This window comes from Heloderma suspectum, chromosome 5, assembly GCF_057233095.1.
Source record: "Heloderma suspectum isolate Gila_16-S chromosome 5, 16-S_ref, whole genome shotgun sequence".
NCBI lineage: Eukaryota > Metazoa > Chordata > Lepidosauria > Squamata > Helodermatidae > Heloderma > Heloderma suspectum.
The window spans coordinates 227,999,999-228,020,228 of NC_139462.1; the positions used below are offsets into that span (position 1 = coordinate 227,999,999).

At 49.6% G+C, this 20,230-nt stretch overlaps 1 protein-coding gene across 1 annotated transcript; it reads left to right on the forward strand.

Moving 5' to 3' along the window:
* The first annotated feature begins 1,890 nt into the window (after positions 1-1,890).
* C5H1orf35 (chromosome 5 C1orf35 homolog) lies at positions 1,891-19,512 on the forward strand. The gene is made up of 10 exons (XM_084859480.1): positions 1,891-1,994; positions 4,744-4,937; positions 5,706-5,856; positions 8,546-8,591; positions 10,371-10,453; positions 11,058-11,130; positions 12,617-12,696; positions 14,108-14,254; positions 17,557-18,084; positions 18,238-19,512. The coding sequence occupies exons 2-9, from the start codon at positions 4,844-4,846 to the stop codon at positions 17,888-17,890; spliced, it is 1,008 nt and encodes a 335-aa protein (XP_084715606.1). The 5' UTR covers positions 1,891-1,994; positions 4,744-4,843; the 3' UTR covers positions 17,891-18,084; positions 18,238-19,512.
* The last annotated feature ends 718 nt before the right edge of the window (positions 19,513-20,230 follow it).

Sequence of the window (20,230 nt, forward strand, 5' to 3'; positions counted from 1 at the left end):
CTTGTCTCTCCTTGCTATTCTCCGGAACTCTGCATTCAGTTGGGTATATCTTCCCCGTTCTCCCTTGCTTTTCGCTTCCCTTCTTTCCTCAGCTACTTGTAAAGCCTCATCAGACAGCCACTTGGTTTTCTTGCATTTCTTTTTCTTTGGGATGGATTGAGTTACTGCCTCCTGAACAATGTTACGGACCTCCATCCATAGTTCCTCAGGCACTCTGTCTATCAAGTCTAATCCCTTAAATTTATTCCTCACCTCCACTGTATAGGGCCTTTTTTCCTTGGGTTGGGGGAGAAGGGCTAAGGCTTCAGTCCTGTAAGCCCCATTGAACTCAGTGGGCCTTGTTTCTGAGGGCCAAAATCTCTGTCTAATAGCTATGTCTTTTTTCTCCTTTTACTTTAGAGTAAGTGCAGGGGCTTACTCTAGAGTCTGGATCAGGACCCTAGCTTGGGGAGTAGGGGTGATTTCCTGTCCTCTCTCTCATAAGAATGAATCCCTCTTTCAAGATGGTCCCTTGTGCAACATGTGCAATCATACATGAGTGTGTGTGTGTGTGTGTGTATACACACACACACACATACACACATACATACATGTATATGCAGCTAGGTAATTTAAGACTCTGGACTTAATGGCCTTATGGGGGGATTCCATTAGACAACCATGTGCATTACCTCCGTTGTGACGCACACAACTCCCATCGCTCTTCCCCCACCTCTCGTCTGCTGTTCTATGCTTTAAAACTGTGTCTACATTCCTGCTATGTTAGAACACTGTTTGCCAGCCCTGAGCATGTGCAGTTTTGCATTTTAAACACAGCGCCACCACGAACTTCTCACTACTTCTTGGCTCTTAAAAAGTTATTTGGATGCTGTGCATTCTCAAGCTGCACAGCCCCTGTGCACAAGTGGACAGCCATCTGTCAGGGATGCTTTGACTTGGATTCCTGCATTGAGCAGGGGGTTGGACTTGATGGTCTTATGGGCCCCTTCCAACCCTACGGTTCTATCACTCAGGAATAAAACGGAGTTTGCACCGGCATCTACTGCTCTGGGTGATCATTTGCCCCCTCCCTGGGCTGTGGCAGTGGCAGCTCCAGCTTTCTGGGGAGTAGTGGGCAAGGTCCCCTCCGTGGGCCCCCTCGCTCAGCGGGTCGCCCTTCTCACCGCCATTGTCGCCAGCTGCTGCTGCTCCTCAACCCCTCCCTCACCTCGCTTGCTTGAGAGGCAGGGGCTACTGCTGCTGCTCCTCACCCCCACCGTTGCCTGGGCCAGAGCGAGAGGCGGGTGAGCAGGCAGGGTGCAAGGGCAGAGAGGAGGACCAGCTCGGGGGGGGGGGGGGCTCTTGCCAGCGGGCCCCTGCTGGGATGTGGGCCCTTGCCCAGCGCCCAGTCATGCCTCCCTTTGGCACCAGCCCTGTTTGGTCCTAGGCCTTGCAATGGGCACCCCGGTCCTTGACATATCTTGGGCAGGGTAAATATGTGAATGTCGTGATTTCCTTTGGGGTATAATTTCCCCCGCTCCCCTCTTCTCCAAGAAAGGCACTCGAGGCGAGGCTGCACAGCCACCTGTCGGGGATGCTCCGACTTGGGCTCCTGCATTGAGCAGGGGGGTGGGCTGGATGGCCTTACGGGCCCCTCCCAACCCTGCCGTCCCATGGTGCGATGAACAGGACTGCCCACGCCACCCCTTGCGGGGGCCCTGGGGCCTTTCCGCCCCGCGGGAGAGACGGGGCCGGCGCGCGCAAAAGGCAGAGGAGCCCCGGCCGCAAAGGGAGGGGCCCCCGCGCCCAGCGGCTTGGCACAGCCCGCCTCCCCCCGCGGCGTGCGACGCGGTGGCGTCGCCCGCGCTTGCGGAAGTTGCTCCCGGAAGTGGGTCTCGCGCCGGCGGCGCGGGGGTCCGGGGCGGCGGGGCTCCGGAGCGAGGGCGCGGCCGCCTGCGGGGCCCCGCGCCGGGGCGGCGTGGCTCGAGGGGGCGTCGGCCCTGCAGCGCGGGAAGGTACGGGGCGTTATTGGGGGGCTGCCAGAACTTCACTGCCCTGCCTGGCATGTCGCCATTTGGACCAGCTGCTTGTTGTTGTTGCTCAGTCGCGTCCGACGCTTCGTGACCCCGCGGACCACAGCGCGCCCGGCCTGCCCGCCCTGCGCTCCCTCCCGGAGCGTGCTCGAGTCCATATTCATTGCATCGGCGATGCTATCCAGCCGTCTCATCCCCTGCCGCCCCCTTCTCCTTGTGCCTTCAGCCTTTCCCAGCATCAGGAAGGATGTAAAGGCAGGAACAATTCTTGCTTTGGGTGTTTTTTGCCCTACTTTCTGTAATAGCCTTCCCCAACCTCGTGCTCCGGATGTGGTGGACTACAGCTCCCATCATCCCTCCTGGTGAGGGTGATTGGAGTTCTAGTCCAGCACAACTGGAGGGTGCCTGGTTGGGGAAGGCTGTACCATAACGTGTATTCTTATGGCAGCCTCCAGAGAGAGGTGCTCTTCTTGTTCAGTCGTGTGACCGCATGGACCACAGCACGCCAGGCCTTCCTGTCCTGCGCTCCCTCCCGCAGCGTGCTCAAGTCCATATTCATTGCATCGGTGATGCTATCCAGCCATCTCATCCTCTGCCGTCCCCTTCTCTTTTACCTCCAATCTTTCCCAGCATCAGGGTCTTCTCCAGTGACTTTTCTCTTCGCATTAGGTGGCCGGAATATTTGAGCTTCAGCTTCAGTATCTGTCCTTCCAATGAGCACTCAGGGTTGATTTCCTTTAGTATGGACTGATTTGACCTCCTTGCAGTCCAGGGGACTCATAAGAGTCATCTCCAGCACCACAGTTCGAAAGCTTAAGTATTCTTTGCATTGTTCATTTAAGAAGGCCTTCTTGTCTCTCCTTGCTATTCTCTGGAACTCTGCATTCAGTTGGGTATATCTTCCCCTTTCTCCCTTGCTTTTCGCTTCCCTTCTTTCCTCACCTACTTGTAAAGCCTCATCAGACAGCCACTTGGCTTTCTTGCATTTCTTTTTCTTTGGGATGGATTGAGTTGCTGCCTCCTGAACAATGTTACGGACCTCCGTCCATAGTTCCTCAGGCACTCTGTCTATCAGGTCTAATCCCTGAAATCTATTCCTCACCTCCACTGAATATTCATAAGGGATATGATTTAGGTCATACCTGAATGGTTTAGTGGTTTTCCCTACATTCTTCAATTTAAGCCAAAATTTTGCAATAAGAAGCTCATGATCTGGGCCACAGTCAGCTCCAGGTCTTGTTTTGACTGACTGTATAGAGCTTCTCCATCTTTGGCTGCAAAGGACATATCAATCTGATTTCGATATTGACCATCTGTAGAGTCGCCTCTTGTGCTGTTGAAAAAGAGTGTTTGCTATGATCAGCGTGTTCTCTTGGCAAAACTCTATTAGCCTTTGTCCTGCTTCTTTTTGTACACCAAGGCCGTGCTTGCCTGTTATCTCGAAGATTTCTGGACTTCCTACTTTAGCATTCCAATCCCCTATGATGAAGAGGACATCTTTTTTTGGTGTTAGTTCTAGAAGATGTTGTAGGTCTTCATAGAACCGATCAACCTCAGCTTCTTCGGCCTCAGTGGTTGGGGCATAGACTTGAATTACTGTGATGTTGAATGGTTTGCCTTGGATTCATACTGAGATTATTCTATCATTTTTGAGATTGTACCCCAGTACTGCTTTTCCCATCCTTTTGTTGACTATGAGTGCTACTCCATTTCTTCTAAGGGATTCTTGCCCACAGTAGTAGATATGATGGTCACCTGAATTAAATTCGCCCATGCTTGTCCATTTTAGTTCGCTGATTCCCAAGATGTCGATGTTCAGTCTTGCCATCTCATGTTTGACCACCTCCAGCTTACCTTGATTCATTGATCTGACATTCCAGGTTCCTAAACAATATTGTTCTTTACAGCATCGGACTTTCTTTTCACCACCTGACACATCCACAGCTGAGTGTCCTTTCGGCTTTGGCCCAGCCGCTTCACTCTTTCTGGCGCTACTTGGAAATACCCTCTGCTCTTCCCCAGTAGTATATTGGACACCTTCCGACCTGAGGGGCTCATCTTCCGGCGTCATGTCTTTTAGCCTTGTGCTACGTTCCATGGGGTTTTCTTGGCAAGAATACTGGAGTGGGTTGCCATTTCCTTCTCCAGTGGACCACATTTTGTCAGAACTCTCTGCCATGACCTGTCCGTCTTGGGTGGCCCTGCACGGCGTAGCTTATGGCTTCACTGAGTTACGCAAGCCCCTTCGCCACAACAAGGCAGTGATCCATGAAGGGGGAGAGGTGCTCTGCTCAACAGCAAAAAAACCCCCTAACACCCCTATGTAAGCATTAAAAGCAGCTAAAATACCTGCTTCTCATCAGAGCGCAAAGGCACTCCGCATGTGCACAGAGGCACTGTGAACCTCACTCCCTTCAGAAAGGAAAGTCAGAAAGCACATGCTGTGAGATGTTTTGCTTTTAGGTCCTTAAAAAAAAAGATTCTTATCTTGATGTTTGTTTTTAAATCATGACTTTGTGCAAGGTGTCTTGAGCTTTCGAAAGAGAGGATTTACGTGTTGATGTTATTTTTGCGAGGCCAAGCAGCAGGTGTTTTTGAAACTTAGAATTCACAGCTCCATAGGTGCCCTGATCAAATCTCATCAATGAAATAAGCAAAATCTTAATAACTTGAACTGCTCAACAGAGTGTTAAAATTAGGACCAGCTCTTAAACCTGTCACCTTTTTCTAGATCAAGGTGCCTGAGGATTGGAATCTGACCACCTTTTGATTATTTGGACTTTAAAAAAGAAGAAGAAAAGTTCAGCGGGATTCCTGTTCTCTCCTTCACCATGTTTGGTTCCTCGCGAGGTGGTGTGAGGGGCGGGCAGGACCAGTTCAACTGGGAGGATGTGAAGACGGACAAGCAAAGGGAGAATTACCTTGGTAGGAAGATGCTCCTTATTGTTTAGTTAGCTCCAATAGTACTGCTGAAATGGCTTTGAGTCTACTTCAGTTCTGAGTTCAAATGCCACCTCTAGCCATGAACTCACTAGGAAGCCTTTGGTAGAGCGCGCTCTCTTTCTGAGATCTCTTCTCTCCAATATGGAGACAATAATATTCATACACTTAGCCAGAAATATTGTGGTGAAAAGAACTAAGTGGACTGAAGAATCATGGCAGAACAGCCAGAATATACACACAGGTAGCCTTATACATTTTTCAGTTATTTAATGGACTCAAATACAAATCCTACAATTTAATAAAATAAAGGGTCTAGTGTTTCTCAGTTGTCCCAGTGGCTTTGCACTAGAATTGGTCAGAGAGTTGGAAGGTGGGAGCAAGTTTGCTTCTTAGCGAGCTTGCAGGCTTTGCCTTACGTCTCTGGGGGATTCTGGGAGTTGTAGTCCAGTGCGTCTAGAAGGGACCACGTTCATAGAATCATAGAATAGTAGGGTTGGAAGGGGCCTACAAGGCCATCGAATCCAACCCCCAGTTGGGGAAGGCTGATTTACTCTGGCTGGCAGACTAGGTAGATCTCATGAGATCTGAGATCCTTTGGACTGGAGCTTGAACCTGGGACCTCCGGCCTGCCCTGCTGGCACTCTTTCATTGAGTTTTGGGCAGTCCCATCATCACTTCGGAGGGTTCTGTGTGCTCGCGCTCTCCCCTTCAGCTCTGACGTTGCGTCGCCCCGCCCCCTTTAATCTGCAGGGAACTCCGTGATGGCTCCTGTGGGCCGGTGGCAGAAGGGCAAGGACCTCACGTGGTACGCCAAGGGGAAGAAAGGCGACGCTCCTGTCTCTCGGGAGGAGGAGCTGGCTGCCGTCCGACGGGCAGAGGAGGAGGCCATGATGGCGGCCCTGTAAGTTTTGAGACACCGCCGTCTCACTCTTTTTGCTACCCATGGCAGCTGAGATGCATGCCCGTCTCCACATGGAGAAGAGGAGGGCCACTCTCCTCCTGACATGCCCAGTGAGCAACATTTTAGCAGCTGTGAGGGTTGACGCTGAGGTATTTTATTCAGTGAAAAGAGGGTGGATGTGAAAAGGTGATGGTCGTTCCGTCCATCTCACCCCAGGAAGCACGTTCCAAGTGACGTTCCTCTGTGGAGCAGATGTAACCCCGTGCTGAGAGTAGGCGAGAGAGCCGTTCAGAAAACGACAGACCGCTTCTGCTTTTTTGCCACCGTTTTTCATGTTTGCCTGATGTCTCCGGAGCTTGAGAATTGTACCGGTCATCAACAACCAGGGGGTTTCTTCAAGAACTTCTTGACAATTAAATCAGGGGTGCTGAACGTTTTTGAGGTGAGGGGGGCCGAATGGACCCCCACAAGCCCACTGTGGGCCAGGTGACGTCAGTGGGCCTGGCCACAGCTACTGATATAATCATAATAACAGAAGAGCCCTGCTGGATCTGACCAAGGGTCCATCTAGTCCAGCATTCTGCTCACACAGTGGCCAACCAGCTGCCCACGGATAACCCACAAGCAGGACATGGGTGCAACAGCACCCTCCTGCCCATGTTCCCCAGCAACTGATGTACATAGGCACACTGCCTCTAATAGTGGAGGTGGCACATAGCCATCAGGACTAGTAGCCATTGGTAGCCTTCTCCTCCAAGAATTTGTCTCCCCCCACCCTTTAAAGCCATCCAAATTGGTGGCATCACTACCTCTTGTGGTAGCACATTCCATAGTTTGACTCGGCACTGTGGGAAGAAGCCCTTCCTTTTATCCATCCTAAATCTCCCACCAATCAGCTTCACGGGATGACCCCGTTGGGTTCTAGTATTATGAGTGAGGGAGAAAAATTTCTCCCTGTCCACATTCTCCACACCAGGCATAATTCTGTACGCCCTTATCATGACTGCCCTTATCCTTCTTTTTTCCACACTAAACAATCCCAGCTGTTGTACCTTCCCCCATAGGGGAGATGCTCCAGACCCTTGATCATTGCCGTTGCCCTCCTCTGCACTTTGTGGCCCCGCACCCCTATTTTTTTCCCCTCTCTGCTTGGAGAAGCACGGAGAAAGGGACTTGGTTACCGTTGGGAGGAGCAGCCGCTTGGAACTCAAGCCCTGCCCCCTGGAAAACCCCCAGGAGGCTCTGCAGGCCAGAGTGGGCCTGTGTGCTGTAGGTGATGCAACCTCGAATGACGTGGTCTTGGGGCGTATAATGCCACAGTGCAGACCTTGGCCTCTTGTCCAGAGTTGTTACTGTGGATATCTGTGGAGTAGGGGTGAGGAGCATGTGGATGTTGTTGGACTACAGTTCCCATCCAACCTAACCAGTGTAGCCAATGATGAGGGATGATGGGAGTTGCACTCCAACAACATCTGGAACTGTAAGAGATCCACAAATCTTGGTTACCACCTCTCAACCCATTTCCCACTGGTGAAGAGCCTCTGTGTTTCATCTGCTTCCAAAGTGCTCCAACTAGCTTCCAAAGCCCAGCTTGGTCATGGGGGTGATCTGCTGCCCCCCCCCATTTCTCATCTTGAGAGCAATTTGGTGCTAATTCCACTTGCCAGAGTGTGTGAGGAAGGATGCTCACCATGGCAAGCATGCCGAATGAAATTGTGGCCCTCTGTCCCTGCTTTTGGGCATCCCATTAAGAAAAGCAGAGTTGGGGGGACGGACAGACCTAACCGATGGGGCACCATCAGGGCCGACCCTTCCGCGAGGCAGAGTTAAGCGACCGCATCAGGCAGGAGATTTGTGATGTCTTGAAAGAGCAGCATATTGTTAGCTATTTAATTTGTTGCATTTTTACTGTCAGGGTGGGGAAAGGTGTTTGTGAGACTGTGTGCCCCGGCTGTGGGCTTCCAAGGTTTAGATGTGCTGAGAAAGTGATAAGTCAGATCCAGGTTTGCTTACAAGGAGACATTTATTGAGTACTTACAGCGTACAGCCGTACCCAGTGGGGTTGGATCAGGATGACTTCTATATCATACATGTTATTCAGGCATAGCGGTGAGGTAATATGACAGGTGCAAACATTAATTAGAGTTCGTCCACAACTTTCCCAGCATAGGTTAGCTGTGCTTGGTAACATATTTGGCAGAAGCAAGACTGTCAGAATTTTCTCAGCATAGACACCTGTGGAAACATAGCTTCACTCTCAGGCACATCCTATGCTCTGATAAGATAAACGGGACCAGAGCTCATTAGCATGGAATGTGCTGAGGGGGGCTACACCGGCCTTTGAGTCATCTTATGAGCCGAGAGGCCTAACTGCAAGGGATTGCAACTAATAATGAACTAAAGCAGAGAGCGTTATGGATCTCTAAGCATCTGTAAGACTACTGTTAGGTTGCTTACAGGCCTGGGCCCCTACAGAGGCTTTTCTGTGTCATGTGCCAAAACCACTTGGGTACTATGCACCTTGACTTGGGCCTGGGGGTGAGGAGCTCTTTGCAGCTCCACCGCAGGCAGCAAAATGTCTTGGGCCAGCCCTGGGCGCCATCCACTGGGAAGTTCTGTGCAAGCCCCACTGAATGAACATGGGCTGTTATGGAGCCAAAACACTCTCCTTTGCATTGTTTCTTTACAGGGGTTATAAGAATATGAAGAAGCAGCCAACAGGGCTGACCAAAGAGGTATGCATACATATTATTTTATGTTTTAGTTCTGCATATATTTGTTCTTTATTGTAACACGTTTAATCTCAAAGCTCACGGTAAATAACTGTCTGTTAAAACCAGGGTAGTCAGCTCATGAAAAAAATAGTTAATTAATAATCTGGTCTTTAACTGAGTAATCAATTAATGGCATTTCAATAAAAGTGCGTATTACTAAAACCTCAGCATGAGTGCCTTTTGAAAATGATGACAGAAGTGCACATTTTTCTTCCTTAGGTGTGCAGTAATATATACCAGCTGCCCCTAACTTGGTGCCCTCCAGATGTTCTAGACTACAACTCCTATCAGCTCCAGCCAGCATAGGCAATGGGCAGGGATGATGGGAGTTGTAGGCCAGATCGTCTGGACATCCCCAGGCTGGGGAAGGCTGATATATACAATGTAATAAACATATTTTTAGAAGGAATAGTGTCTTTTCCTATGTATTCATTTATTTATTCATCAATTTGGAAATTGCCAAAAGAGAAATATTCATGCTAGCCATCAGAACTGAATTGCCACAGGCCTGAGGTTCCCGATCCTTGAAATAAGTGAAGGCGGGGTATAAATGCAATAAATAAAAAAATAAGAAGGATTTTCATCTGAAATGTGCTGCCAGTCAGAGCAGGTAGGACTAGGCTAAATAGTCAAAGTAACTGAAAGCTTTGTATGTTAAGGGAGAGCTTCCTTTCATTTCTTCCTCTGTATTATATCTCGTCAGGGAGAAGGCCGTTTGTGTTGCCTGTGTCAGTTTTAGATGTCTTCTTAAGACGTGTAACCATTTTTTATACAAGTGTGTACAAAACTGGCAGGACTCAGGCATTAGAAGAGGCATTCCTTGAGAATACCTCTTCTAAGATGGCATCTAATGCAAGCATATACATGCATCGCATAAAAACAAAGAAACTTCTTTTCTCCCTCTTCTCCCTTTCTTTTATCTCCTCTTCTTAAGAGCTATTGGGTAAAATCCAACGTAAGTTCTACTTAGAGTAGAACCATTGCAATGGCTGGTACTTAAGTTGATCATGGTTAGGATTTATTTCGGATTTTACCCACTGTGTTTACTCATTAGAACAGCTGAGATTAATTGGCTTAAGATTTTATTAATCAGGCGGCAGTCCTAATTAAGCTCTTCACAATGTATTTATTTGTTACATTTATATCCCATCATTCTTCCAAGGAGCCCATGGTGGTATACATGATTCCCCTTCTCTCTATTTTACCTCACAACAAACTTGTGAGGTAGGTTAGGCTGAGAGTCAGTGATTGCCCCAAAGTCACCCAGTGAGCTTCATGGCTGAGTGGGGACTAGAACATGGATCTCCTGAGTCCCAGCCCAGCACTCTAACCACTACACCACACTGGCTTACAGTGGCTACTTCACAATGATAAAAGGGATAAACTATCTCTCCCCATCTCCCCATTCTCTTCCAAAGCAACTTAATTCCTGACTGGGTTCTTTGAGAAATTTGGCAAGAAGGGTGGAGGTGGGGGGACCTTGTTAGTGTCTCCACAGGTACTCTCTTTCTCTAGGAGATTTTATTTGGGCTAGGCTAATAGAGGTTTGGCTAGCAAGCCAGTCTTTTCCAGTTGACTTCTGTATCAACTTTCTGACAGATGATGTACTCTTATATAACACTCAGTGGGTCTAAGGGAGGAAACGTTACTTCAGCTCAGAGCTGTAGGAGCTCCCTGGTACACACACATTTGGGTGCCGGCTTCATTCTCAAATGCCTCCCTGCTGCAATTCTGTTCCAGGATCTTGCAGAAGTCTGCAAACGCGATGGAGCAGAACATGACGAGAAGGGTGTGGATCGGATGGTGGGCCTGGGGAGCTCAAGGTACGTGGCGCTGTTCTCCCAATAACTTCGATCGCTCCTCTCCAAGTGGGAGTCGGGACCTTCCTAGGGAAATGCCATACGATCCTGCAGGAAGGCGCTAGGTACCACCCACCCCATTCTTTGTTTTGCCTTAACCGCATTAGGGAGCCGTGTGGCTCTTTCTGTCTAGCCCACTCCTTGTGTATATGTGGGCTAATTGTGCATCTCTCCACGCATTTCTTTGAGGAATAACATAACTTGCGTTGTCCAGTGGTGCTGGGCAGGTCAGTGGAGCAGATTCCTGCTTTGTTTTTGGCAAGAATCATAAAAATCACACGGTTGGAAGGTACCTCAGAGATCACCCCATCCAACCCCCTGCTCGGTGTGGGAAGTTCCTGCTTTTCTAGGTGTGACCAGTTGCAGCACCTGTAGGAGCCTTTATTTTGGATCCTCTGAACATGGCCGTGTGCTTTTTCTTTTTTTAAAATGAAATTCTGCTCATAGATTTATGGCTTATTTAGATTTCTCTTCCCTCCCTCCCTCCCTCCCTCTCAATCCACCCCACCCCCAAAGCACCATGACCTGTTCACTGGTGTCCTTTAATTCTCATTTGACTTCTCCTCAGATGTGCCGGGGGCAGGATGACGTTCTCCAAAGAAGACAAAGAAGCTGCCAAGCTGGGCCTTTCAGTCTTCACGGTGAGTTGTTGACATTGTTCCTCAGCCCCACCCCAGGGATGCAGAACCCACAGCCTAATTCAGCCTGCTGCCTCCCCCCAGTATGGCCCACAGAACCTCCTCAGGCTCCTCCAAGGGGTGGGGCTTGACCTCCAAGCCCCACCCCCTGGAGGAATCTCAGATTGGAGCCAATAGCAGGGATGCAGGTGCCCTGCAAAGCCAGAGACTACTAGGCCCACCCTAGAAGGAGCGGCTCTTCCCTGCAGCGCTGGCTGAGTCCCTTTCTCAGCACAGGGAATGGCTAAAATGAGAACGGGGGTGTTGTCGGTGGACGTGGTCATGCCCACTGGTGACATCCAGCCCTCAGAGGGCCTGGGGGGTGCAATCTGTTCCCCCACCCTGTTACACTTCTGCCCCACCCCATCTCAGTTCATGGAAGTGAGACACCTTAAGGCAGGGCAGGCCCAAGACATTTTGCTACCTGAGGCAGAGCATCAAATGGTGCCTCACCCCATCAGTGATTTTGGCTCAGGAGGGACAAAGTCCCACAATCACCACTGCCCCCTCCCTGGCAGTAACAATCCAGTAGCAACAGATGACATGACTAACCATTTGCTGCCCTTTCTTGACACCCCAAACCTATGGGTGTTCAAGGTCACCAGACATTTTTTCGCTCCGCATCTGTCTGTTTTATTCCTTCATAAAATCTACTAATCCACCTTTCGATGGAAAGGTGTCCCATGTGGTATACAAAAAATAAATCCAAAAACAGCTTGAAATGGATATATTAATACAGTTGCGGCTCCTGGAAGACTGTGGTTTGTTAGAATGATTGCTTGCTAAAGTCCGGGATGATCAGTTGAACTCCCTCAGTGGAAGCTGAAGTTGGAAGTTCTGATCTGATGAAAGTTGGAAGGTCTGATCCGGTTCAGGTCTCCTGGCCAAACCATAGTTGGACCATCAGGGTTGTATCTCCACCTCATTCCCTTCTGCCCTGCCTTGCTCTGGTTTCCTTCCTCACATTCTGGCCTGTGGTAATGATGGTTCGCTGTGGTATCCAAGTAGATCAAACGATGGTTACCACAATCTGAATTTCTTTCCAAACCACAATTGGAAACTGTGGATTATGTCACTTCAGCATGAGCGGGAGGGGGGCTTCTTTTCAAAAAATTCTCTCTTGTAGGAAAAAACAGTGTTCCCGGTGTGTAGAAAATGAGAATGTTCAGGGAGAATGCTAGAGTGAGCCGTTCCCCTTGCCATGCCGGTTTTCTGCATGTATGTTCATACATGAAGAAGTAATGAAACATGCGTCTCCCCGCCTGCAGCCTAAAGTGCAGTCTGGCAACAGCTTTACCACTTGATCCTGCAGATTGATTAAACTGATCAGAGGGCTGTGTCACTGGATGAGCCACTCCCTCCTTCTCCCTTTCCCCTGGCTTTCTGATGAGTTTCTGTCCAGGTCTGGTGAGGTTCCTTCACTTTTGTCTTGTCTCTGAAACTCCACTAGCACCATCGAACAGCAAGCAGTCCCGAGGTTTCGTCTAGTCAAAGGAAACCGGACAAGGAAGGGGAAGCTGAAGCATCACAGTAAGGACCTGTGCATCCTGCGCGTTCCTGACTCCCATCTCTCGGGCCAAGGAGAGGAGGGCTGTGTTTGTTTCTGGGTTCCTAGATTTGAGGAGTAGGCTGACACGCTGGAAAGGGTCCCAAGGCGAAATGAGGGAAGGTTTAGAAAGCAGACGGGTGGCCAATGGAAGATCAAGGAGGGTGGTTTTATTTTTAGCCTGCCCCCTCCTGAGATGTGTTGGACTACAACTCCCTTCACCCACAAGCTAGCAGGGGCTTGCTGACTGGGGGTTAATGGGAGTTGCAGTCCCACACATCTTGAGGGCATCAGGTTGGGGAAAGCATGCCTAAAGTGAAAATGAAGATGTGCGCACATCTTCTTTGTACAGGGAGGAGAACAAAGTAACATAAATAAAGAGTCCCTACCTGTAAAAAGGACTACCTGCCCTGAGGAAGGTTATGGAGAACTAGTCTGCACAAAGAACAGATCACATCATAAATCTCTCTGTTCCTGGACTGTACCACTTCAGACTGCAAGTAGGGGTGATGGAGGATTTAATGGTCTTCCTGTATAGCAGCATTAAAGCCACGTGCATTAAAATTGAGCATGATGGAGAGAAGACTAGGCATGGTCATCTTACCCTGACATCTAGTTTTCTGTGTGCATGGATCTTTTTTTTTAGGATTTCAGATTTTTTAAAGGTTTTTTTAAGGATACCATTTCAAACTACCTGCAGTTTGAAATGGTACAGTCAAGTGTGATCAGCTGTTTTATGTAGACATGGCATGAACTGCCTTCAGTGGAGATTTTCAGAAGAGGTTTCCTGTTGGGGATAGTTTGGGTATAAGTTCTCCTCTCTTGGAGGCAGACTGCTGGGGTTACAGGGTTCCTTGCATGCCCATTCAGCTTTGGCGGGACATTATCACGTTTCTAGACCTCATGGTTGCGGAGAAACGTGTGTATTCTGCAGATGCTAAAAAAAAAAAAAGGCTACTGACATTTCTGTTCAAGTCTGGAAACCAAGTACATGGAGATGGCTTCAAGAGATTGTACCACCTCTTGAATGAACCTGGGCAACCACTTATTTGAAAACACCCCTGCAGCAGAATCTCCCCGAATGTCAAAGGAGGAGTCTGGGTTCAAAACCTTCCCCCTGGCATGCTAGCTTTCCCTGCACAATAAGCTTTTGAAGTGGGAGCCATTTCAAACAGGGGGTTTCTGCCTCCACCTGCAAGAACATGCATTCTCGAGGTAGTACCATCTCATCAGGGTTGTACCGTATACTTGCCTTCAGATCTGGGTTGGCACAGCTTCTCTTCTGGAAGCTGCTCAGGTACTGACTTGAGTGGGCTTCCACCAAGGGAGGAAAGGAAGGTTGGAGAGAGAGAGAGAGAGAGAGAGAGATTCAACGATTACTCTTTAACCATACAGGCCAGAGGTCAGCAAGAAATCCAAAAAGAAGAAAGAGAAGAAGAAGAAGAAAAAGCACAAGAAAGAAAAGAAAAAGGAGAAAGAGAAGCACCATAAAAAGAGAGCTGCTTCCTCCTCCGCTTCCTCTTCTCCGGACGACAGAGAAAGGTACCGTAGTTGCTACTGTTGGTGACGGCCGTAGGTCTGAGTAGCACATGCGTCTGTGGTGCCTGCCCGGAAGCTAAGCCACAAGGCCCGGCTGAGACACGTATCCAGCCAGAAGACATGCGCCTTCGCTGGCTACAGAGAGAATCTCTGAGCATGTTCAGAGTACCCACCTGAGTACTCTTGAGTAATGGACCATGGTAGGGAATGGGTGGCAGGACTTCAGTCAGGTGCCCAGCTCTGAGTTTTATTTCCTCAGGTGGCAAAGTGGGCCTCTGGCGAGTGGTGCGAGTTATTTCCCTCCCTCCAGAAAAGGAAGCAGGGAGATTATGCATTTCAGCCTTCTCTGTGTACAGCAAAGCTGGGGAATTTTTCAGCCTGAGGGTTCAATTCCAATTTGGGAAATGTCATCTGGGGGTGGGGCCTGATTCTTACCAATTTTAAGCCTACTCCAAAGCAAGAAGGACAAGGATTTGAGAATGGTGGGGGTTGCAGTCTGACACATCTGGAGAGCACCGGGGGTGGGAGGCTGGTTTAGGGTGCAATCCCATGCGTGATTAGACAAAGAAAAGTCCTACAACTCCCAGCATTCCCCAGCCAGCCATGCTTAAAGTTGTTTAAAAGGCATAGGCCCACATTTGTGATCTTTTCTGTTGCTTCTACTGGGTGCTGGTGTGAAGCACACCTGGTCTGGCAGGAGCCACTGCAGTTGTGGGTCGCCTAGAACAGGGGTGGGTGCATGGTAGAGCTCCAGATGTTTTGGACTTCAGTTCCCAGAAGCTCCTGCCAGCAAGGCCAGTGGTCAGGAAAGCTGGGAGTTGGGAGTCCAAAAGACCTGGAGACCTACTTTCCGCCCACCCCTGGCCTAGAAAACATTTTGCTGATGGACACTTTGCAATGGCCTGAAAAAGACTCAAAAACTGGGCAACTAAACCATGCCCCTTAATGCTATCCTGGGACGAAGGGAGTGTTTCCTTTTCAGCCAGCTTGAGAAAGACCTTGTTTTACATTTGATTGTCAGATGATTCTGATTTCCTAAGTAATATCTCTACATTTGTCTGTTCCACGAACTGGCCTCTGGACTGAAAGCTTCTTAGGCTACGTATGCTCAAACGCTCCATTGCACTGCTCCAGCTGTCATCCCTCATCATTGGCTGTCCTGGCTAGGGCTGATGGGAGTTGCACTTCAGCAACATTTGGCGCACGGCAAGTTGCCTGTTCCTCCTTTGCTGATAAGAACAGAAGAAGAGCCCTGCTGGATCAGACCCAGGGTCCATCTAGTCCAGTGTTCTGTTCACACAGCGGCCAGCCAGCTGCCTGTGGGAAACCCACAAGCAGGATAAAGAGATATGTTGGTCTTATATGAGAAAATGAGGCAACCCCAAACACCTAAAGGGTCCCAAGGCAAACCTGGGCTGGCAGCATGCGAGAACCACCACTTTTGAGGTTTTGTGGTTGTTTTTAAGTTTTAATTGGGGAGTCATGGTGGGTGGGGGTAAAAAAACCCAACTTGCTCAGCCCTAGGGTCTCCTGAACCCCCTGTTATGCTGCCCTGAGGTCCTTTTGGAAAGGACTGGAGCTAGGTTCACATAATCCTGGATAGGATTAGATAGTCTATCAATGGCTACTAGTCCTGATGGCCATGTGCTACCTCCAATACCAGAAGCAGTAAGCCTACGTACGGCAGTTGCTGGGGAACATGGGCGGGAGGGTGCTGTTGCACTCGTGTCCTGCTTGTGGGTTCCTGGACAGCTGGTTGTGCAAACTAGATGGACCCTTGGTCTGATCCAGCACGGCTCCTCTTATGTTCTTAACCAGATAAAACACTTGATTTATCTGGTGATACCAGATCTGGTATCACCAGATACATGGCTGCCTGGGGGATGCTAGGAGTTGTAGTCGAACACGTCTGGAGGACATCAGGTTGGGGAAGGCTGCTCTACCAGCAGGGGTGTTTTCACATGTTCAGCACATGGGCGCGGCGTGAGCAGCCTGTGTGTTCGGGAGGCTTCAACAATGCCACAGGATTCACCGCTCAAACTTGGCAGCAGGTTTAAGGGCAGGTTCTCGGTCACCAGCCGGAGGTTGTGTTTTGGCAGGGGGTTCCTCCTCCCTCTAAGATCTGCATCTAGCATGGGGAAATCATGCTTTTGTGGTACATGCTGCTGGGAGTAGATGAACCTCTGGGATGTCTTGTGACATAAGAAATGTAGACGCATCCTTGGATTCTGCAAGCATCTTGCAGCCAGGGTGAAGTCTCTCCTCCTCTTCCTCCTCCTCATTATTATTATTATTATTAATAATAATAACAAAGATTATTAAGATTCATATACCACTTGCCATATTTAAAAATGTGTTTAATCGGTTTACAAAGAAAGATCAAGATACTTTAAAATAATCGTAATAAATACAAAAACATGTCTATAAACTGTTAAAACCAAATACTCAGAACACCGTAATTAACAAATTGGACAGCACAATCAATAAGGGAAAGTTTGGGTAGAGAGATGGGTTTTTATTTGGTGCCTAAAACACATCAGAAGTGGCGCCTCTTGAATACCGGGGAGGCAATTCCATAATCCACGGAGATTGACTTTCTGGGTGGATGCAAGATGGCAATCTGCCGGTTGCGGTTTAGCCAGCAAGGCTTCCTCTGTCTGTGTCCCTGACACTTTTCGGTGCTGTCCTGGGAATTGCTGGGTGTTCTGCTGATCTTAGCTGGCCTCATAAGTGCATACGAACATAAAAACAGCCCTGCTGGATCACACCAAGGGTCCATCTAGTCCAGTGTTCTGTTCACACTGTGCCATCCAGCTGCCAATGGGAAACCCACAGGCAGGACAGGACTACAACAGCACCCATGTTCCCCGGCAACTGGTGTACATAGGCTCACTGCCTCTGGTTCTGGAGGTAGCACATAGCCATCAAGGCTAGTAGCCACTGATAGCCTTTTCCCCCAGGAATTTGTCCAACCCCACTTTTAAAGCCATCCAAATGGATGGCCATCATTTCATCCTGTGGTAGTAAATTCCATAGTTCAACTCTGCGCTGTGTGAAGAAGCCCTTCCTTTCATCTGTCCTGAATCTCCCACCATCCCAATTATGATGACCCTGTTGGGTTCTAGTATTGTGAAAGAGGGAGAAAAATGTCTCCTGATCCACTTTCTCCACCCCATGCATAATTTTGCACACGTCTATCATGTCTCCCCTCATTTGCTTTTTCTCCAAGCTAAACAATCCCAGCTGTTGTAGCCTTTCCTCATAGGGGAGCTGCTCCAGCCCCTTGATCATTTTGTGTTTTGCAGAAAAAGGCGACCTGCTTTGCCTCCGGAGGGCTGTCTGTCCTCCTCCCGCCGGGCCGGAGCCAGCCGCTGTGACAGCCGCTCATCCTCTGCCCGAGAAGAACAGAAACCATCCAGCAGGCAGCGCCACAACCCAGCCTCCTCCAGCAGCGTCGAGGAAGGGACCTCCTCCGGCCGGCGTTCTCCCAAGCTTGGAAGGAGGGAATGTCGCATTGGTAGTGACAGCCGGTCTCCTTCTCCCAGAGGTAAAGGCTTTGGGGCCCCGAAACGGAGGAGGAGCCGGTCCCCTGCAGCACACCGAGCCAAGAGGAGGCATGACACGGATTCAGATGACTGAGTCTTCGTCTGAAACGGAAGAGGCCAGGGCCTCGGTTTGAAAGGAACGCTAGCCTGCCTACTAACTGGATGGAATTATTGGGTGACGCACATGTCCGTGTTCCTTTTGGAGCTGAGCTTTTATTTGCCTCTGCTAGTTTGCACCAGCAGTAGGGAATGAGGGAAGGCAGAAAGCACACCTTCCTCAGTAAATATGTGAACCTAAATGCTCTGGTCAAGCTCTAACCTACCTGCTTAGAACAGCCTTCTCCAATTTGGTTCCCTCCGGCTGTGTTGGGCTTCAGCTCCCAGAACCCCCCAGCCAGCTGGCTGGGGGGTTCTGGGAGCTGAAGCCCAACACAGCCGGAGGGAACCAAATTGGAGAAGGCTGCTGGCGTTGAACAAGTTGAACCATGTTTTAAAATGCTAGAAGCAAGCTTTGAGTTCTACAGGGCTCTTTTTCAGGCAATCCAGGTTTTTTAAGATATGTAAATGTCTGGATCTGCTCAGTAATCTAAAACCTTCACAGAAAGTTTTTTAAAAGACCTTACGTTGATCGGTATCGAAATACACACGCTTTAAAAAAATGCTGTAAAGATGTTTGGGAGAGGGGGCGGTTGGATGCAGAGTGCAGCTGCATCAAGCTGCCAGAAGTGGGCTTCCTTTGCACAGCCGCTCCCCCTGCCCCCCGAAAGTGCTGCGCACAGAATCAAGAGACCCCTGAATGGGGTGAGCTGCGGGGGGTGGAGGAGGAATGGATCTCTCCAAATTGGGCAGAGATCCCTTTTTCTCACTGCAGGCAGATAGGTCTGTAAGGTGCGCTAGAATGCCTCATCGAGCCAAGAGGGTTCATTAAATCGACAATAATGCAGAAATGTTCCACTTGTGTTCATGAGGGTTCATATCGACTGGCCTGCCTTTTGCTGTACATAAAGAACACCCAATTCAGAAGCAGCAAAGAACCTTGTGATTGCTTAAAAACGAACTCCGTTACTGTGGCAAAAACCTCTGTCAGATAAAGTGGCAACCTCAGCGTGCAGCTTTTATACCTACATTATAATATAGGCATCTGATGAAGTGAGCGCCGACTCACAGAAGGTGATTCCACAATAAATATGTTCGTCTCGGAGGTCAAGGTAGCCTTTGTTTTTCCCAGAGCAGACTAACACAGCTACCCATCCCCATTTCAGAAAGTGTCGTCACCTTTAACTTGGAAAGGTAGCTTAAGGGGAGATGGACCATCCGGTCCCACGCTGGGCACATCCTTGAAGGCTTACAGATGGTCACAATTGCCAGCCGCTCCTAAGCTTCTTGTCAGTTGTTGGCATTTCTCACTGCAGGGGAGGGCACCTGACCCTTCGTGCTTGTCTCTGGTTTGTGAAATTATCCTACCAAGAGCCCTTCATTCAGACTTCTCAAGCCTGGTGCCCTCCAGAAGTTTTGGACTGCAACTCGCAGCATTCCTGAGCATTGGCCATGCTGGCTGAAGCTGAGGGGGAGGAAGTCCAAAACGTCTGGCAGGCACCAGGTTGGGAAGGCTGCCCTGGTTATATATTGCCATTGGCAGCATTTCTACTTTTAAAGATTAGTCGGTTTATAAATTGTATATAGCCAAGCATTGTAAAATTAAAACGTGTTGTTTTGAAACAGTTCCATGTAAAGTGGAAGGTTGGCTTTCAAGTTCTTGGAGCTGGGTTCGACTTGATCCAAGGGGCTTCCACATTTGCTCTACCCTTGCTCCCCCAAGGTACTGTACCCGGGTTCAGGGTGCCGAACCGTTGGATGGAAGGGGCATGTCTCTACAGGAGCGTGATGTGTTGCTGCTTTGCCATTATTTTGTGCTAAAGGGAGAGCGTGGAGGAGAGAGGTGGCTGCAGCTGGTACCGGGTGCTGCCGATTGTAAGCAGGTGGAAGAAGAGCAGAAGCGGCTGCCGCACCGCTGCCTAGAGAGCAAGGGGGCACGCGACGGCAGCTCCTTTGTACCGTTGCCGCTTGCCTGGACGGATGAGCGGTGGCAGCTCGGAGCTTTTCTTCTCCCTGTAGGCCAGGGGGGTTGAATATTGGATCTGTGGGCCAAATCCAGCCCTCCAGGGTTCCCCAAAGAACCATGCCCCTTTCCCCCAACTACCGATAGTTTGGTGGTGTCCTGTTTTTGCACGTCCCCCACCCCCTGCTCCCAGTTCTGAAGGGTCAAAACGCCTCTCCCGGGGCTTGGTTACAGGCAGGAAGAGCTTTACGCTAAAACAGACTGGTATTTTGGCCCTGCCTCCATTTGCCTTCGGCCCTGCCCACCACCAGAATGCATCCACCTCCCCCCCTCCGGAGCATCTCTGGAATTGAGTTGGCCCCTGCCCCCCCAGGC

Bases quoted from the DNA above. Each gene is read 5' to 3' on its own strand.
- C5H1orf35 (XM_084859480.1), top strand. From the start codon at position 4,844: ATGTTTGGTTCCTCGCGAGGTGGTGTGAGGGGCGGGCAGGACCAGTTC. The intron at 4,938-5,705 runs GTAGGAAGATGC...TTTAATCTGCAG, and splicing joins GCAAAGGGAGAATTACCTTG to GGAACTCCGTGATGGCTCCT. The intron at 10,454-11,057 runs GTACGTGGCGCT...ACTTCTCCTCAG, and splicing joins GTGGGCCTGGGGAGCTCAAG to ATGTGCCGGGGGCAGGATGA.